The sequence below is a fragment of the Helobdella robusta genome, assembly GCF_000326865.2.
Source record: "Helobdella robusta unplaced genomic scaffold HELROscaffold_1, whole genome shotgun sequence".
NCBI lineage: Eukaryota > Metazoa > Annelida > Clitellata > Rhynchobdellida > Glossiphoniidae > Helobdella > Helobdella robusta.
Genome location: NW_008703570.1, coordinates 8,482 through 11,797, shown reverse-complemented (window position 1 = coordinate 11,797; position 3,316 = coordinate 8,482). Strand labels below are relative to the sequence as shown.

The 3,316-nt window shown below is 41.8% G+C and overlaps 1 protein-coding gene across 1 annotated transcript in view; it reads left to right on the top strand.

The window, feature by feature from the left end:
* Positions 1 to 1,538: 1,538 nt before the first annotated feature.
* Positions 1,539 to 3,316, top strand: part of HELRODRAFT_158300 (hypothetical protein) — a gene marked incomplete at both ends in the record, with an annotated part of 4,802 nt that continues 3,024 nt past the window's right edge. Inside the window, 2 exons of the mRNA XM_009010410.1 lie at positions 1,539 to 1,760; positions 2,481 to 2,622. Of these exons, the coding sequence (XP_009008658.1) occupies positions 1,539 to 1,760; positions 2,481 to 2,622 (364 nt within the window). The remainder of the gene's footprint in view (positions 1,761 to 2,480; positions 2,623 to 3,316) is intronic.

Sequence of the window (3,316 nt, the reverse complement as noted above, 5' to 3'; positions counted from 1 at the left end):
AGACACGGCCCTTCTTCTTGCGACATTTTACGGTTGAACTTCTCTTTGTCTAATTGCGTTGCCGAACACGTTTTCATTTATTCTGTATTACGTAAATAAATACGTTATAAACATTCTTACTTGTTGTTTCTTATATCTAATTGCGTTGCTGAACACGTTTTCATTTATTCTGTATTACGTAAATAAATACGTTATAAACATTCTTATTTGTTGTTTCTTATATCTAAAGAAACTCGCAACAAGCTCAAAAATTTTAGACGATCTTCATATTTCATATGTTTGCAGGCCTTGATCGACTTTGATACTCTTTTCTTGACCCTTTCTATCGCCTCTGTTTCCCGTACTGTCCACGGAGACCAAACACAAGCTGCATACTCTAGTTGAGATCTGACTAATGATTTATAAAGCATTATAAAAATATGATCACTAACACCTTTAAAATTTCTAATTATTAAACCTAACAAAAAATAAGCTTTTTTAACATTGTTATGAATATGTTCAACAAATTTTAGAGAATTATCAAATATTACACCTAAGTCCTTAATACTATCGACATTATCCAATGTATGACGACCAATTTTATATTGAAAATTATTTTCAGGTATGTTTTACCCAAATTTCATTGCCACACATTTTTTTTTCATTTAATTTTGCATTACTCTTTGCACACCAACTAGTCAAGTCATTTAACCCATTTTGTAATACCCTTGTATCAATATCATCATCTGAGCTAACAATTCTGTATAATTTTGCATAATCTGCATACATATACATTGCTGGACCTTTTGCATCTTTATACAAATTAAACACATCATTAACATATAAAAGAAATAATATAGGACCCAGCACACTCCCTTGAGGAACACCACTTAACACAGTACAATATCTAGACATTTTATCATTCAATCTCACTCTGAATGTTCTTCCACTTAAATAACTGTTTACCCAAGTAATCAATCTATCATTCAATCTGTACTCTTTCATTTTTTCAACTAAAATACAATGTGACACTTTATCAAAAGCCTTCTCAAAACCCGTGTACACAACATCAATCTTGTAGCCATCATCTAGTGCCTTAGTCCAATCATCCAGAAGTTTCAAGAGTTGCATTACCGTTGATTTACCTTTTACAAAACCATATTGTCTAGGGTCAATCAAATCATTATCAGTTAAATACAACATCAAATCATCCTTAATAACCGATTCCATCTTTTTTATCACCCTTTTTATAAATAGCTTTTACAACACTTTCCTTCCATATACTTGGTATGACTCCCCATTGATATGATATACCATATAAAACAGACAAATAATGTATGTATGTCTTTATGTATGTATGTATGTATGTATATATGTATGTATGTTAGTATGTATGAACCCGTTTTGTATGTATGTATGTGTTAAAACCAAATCATTGACGAATGACACCAAAAGCCAAGCGTCTGACTAAAGTTGATTTTATTTGCTATAACGTCACTCAACCCCGTCGGCATTCAACTCCACATTTTCCAACACAGACGCGCAAAAACCGCTGCAGGATGCACGAGATATTATTCATAGCAAAAAAATATTCCCTACTATCGCCTGACCTAATACTGATATTTTTACAAATTCGATTGAAAAACCCGGAGGTATTACGGTCCATGGGGCCGAGGACCTCGATACAAATCGGTAAAAACTCCATCGAGGGGAGAGCTCCGTCGTACTTTTTGATCTTTTCGTCAGATGCCCTGGTTGCAGCCAAACCGCTTTCTTTGCTAGTAAGCTGCACGTAGAGCTCAGCAAAGGTGCCCGGAACGGTAACGTCCCACGCCAAGCACCTGCCGGCTCTCCAAGGGATCAAGGTACACCTGTCAGGGCGTTTACCGTCGTGCGCCGCAATGCCCGATGTTCCTTTAAAACCGGAATTAAGGCCTTGGAGAAAAGTCGGCACACAAAATCGTTTATGGCTGAATGTCGCTGCTGGCGACCTCCGCCCAAACGACAAACAAGACCATGATGGCCAAGTTCATCCGCCTCCGCGCCGCACCTGCATGTATATCGACTCTGAACGGCCAACCCCAGACGGAAGCCAATGCTGTCCTGACCGTTTCGTCGTCCAATCTGGTACCCACCGACGTATTGGGCAAAGATCTCATCCAGCCACAACTCGCCTCGCTGGATACTGCCAGCAAGCGAGCTGAGGTCGCCGAGTCAGGGCTTGAGGAAAGCAACTCTTTGAATGTGCGTTTATTTGCTTCCTCCAAAATGTTGCCCTGGGAAAGGTCTGTTGGTTGGATTGGAGTCGGTGGAGTACAGTGTAGGCTACTAAATTGCCGAAGAAGGGCAGACTGTAGGTCAAGCGTGGCAGATGCGGAAGATTTATAAACAATTGGTGCAAGCTGAACCACGCTTAGTAACCCCAGTCCCCCAAATCGTACCGGCAGCTGAGCCTGAGACCAACCCTTGTCGGTAATATCGACGTTACAAATTGCTGAGAGGGCCACCCGCAGAGCACCCTCAAATTTGCCCAAAATGGCCGCATTAACAAAATTGGATGTGCGAAAAAATACATCAATTTCGGCAAACTGAGGGCGCCGCGGATGATTGTCAGCGCGTCGTGGACCGGGAGGAGAGAGACACGTTCGAGGGCAAATCTTAGCTCAAAAAGTTTTTTATTAAAAAACCTGTCCTGATGATCGCCGACCATCATTGGAGTGCCTAAAAAATTTAATGATGAATGGGGCACTGTGGGGACATTAGCCAGCACGTGTGGCGTTTGAAACGTGTCATTTACAAGTAGTTCACACTTGTTTGTGTTTAATTCAAGACCAATGATGGAAGCGCCGACCCTCAGCGACAGGAAGTCGTCCGCTAAGATGTTACCCTCTGCGGCCAAGCTGACATCGTCCAGGTAGCCACAAACAAACGCCGAGGATGACTTCGTCAACAGCGGGTGAAGGGTTAGAGCAAAAAGCATCGGTCCCAAAGGGTCGCCTTGCTGTACGCCCTCGCACGATTCAACCACCCAGGCGTCGTAACCAAGAGAAGAGACTTGGCCATATGCGGAATGACAAAAATTATAAATTTGAGGACAGTGCTGCTTAACTGCTTCTAACATTGAGTCTCTTCTCAGAGTGTTGAAAGCGTTCTTGAAATCAATCTTCAAGAATCCCCACCGTTTTGGAAGTGCTGAAATCAGTTCACGTACGGCGTGGACTGCCGCCTCAGCACCACCTTTCACACCGACGCCCAATTGGATAGGATAGAGTTTGGCTTTGACCTGTTCCAACACTAGCGCCAGAGCGCACTTACTGGCCAGCCTCCTCCAGAAATT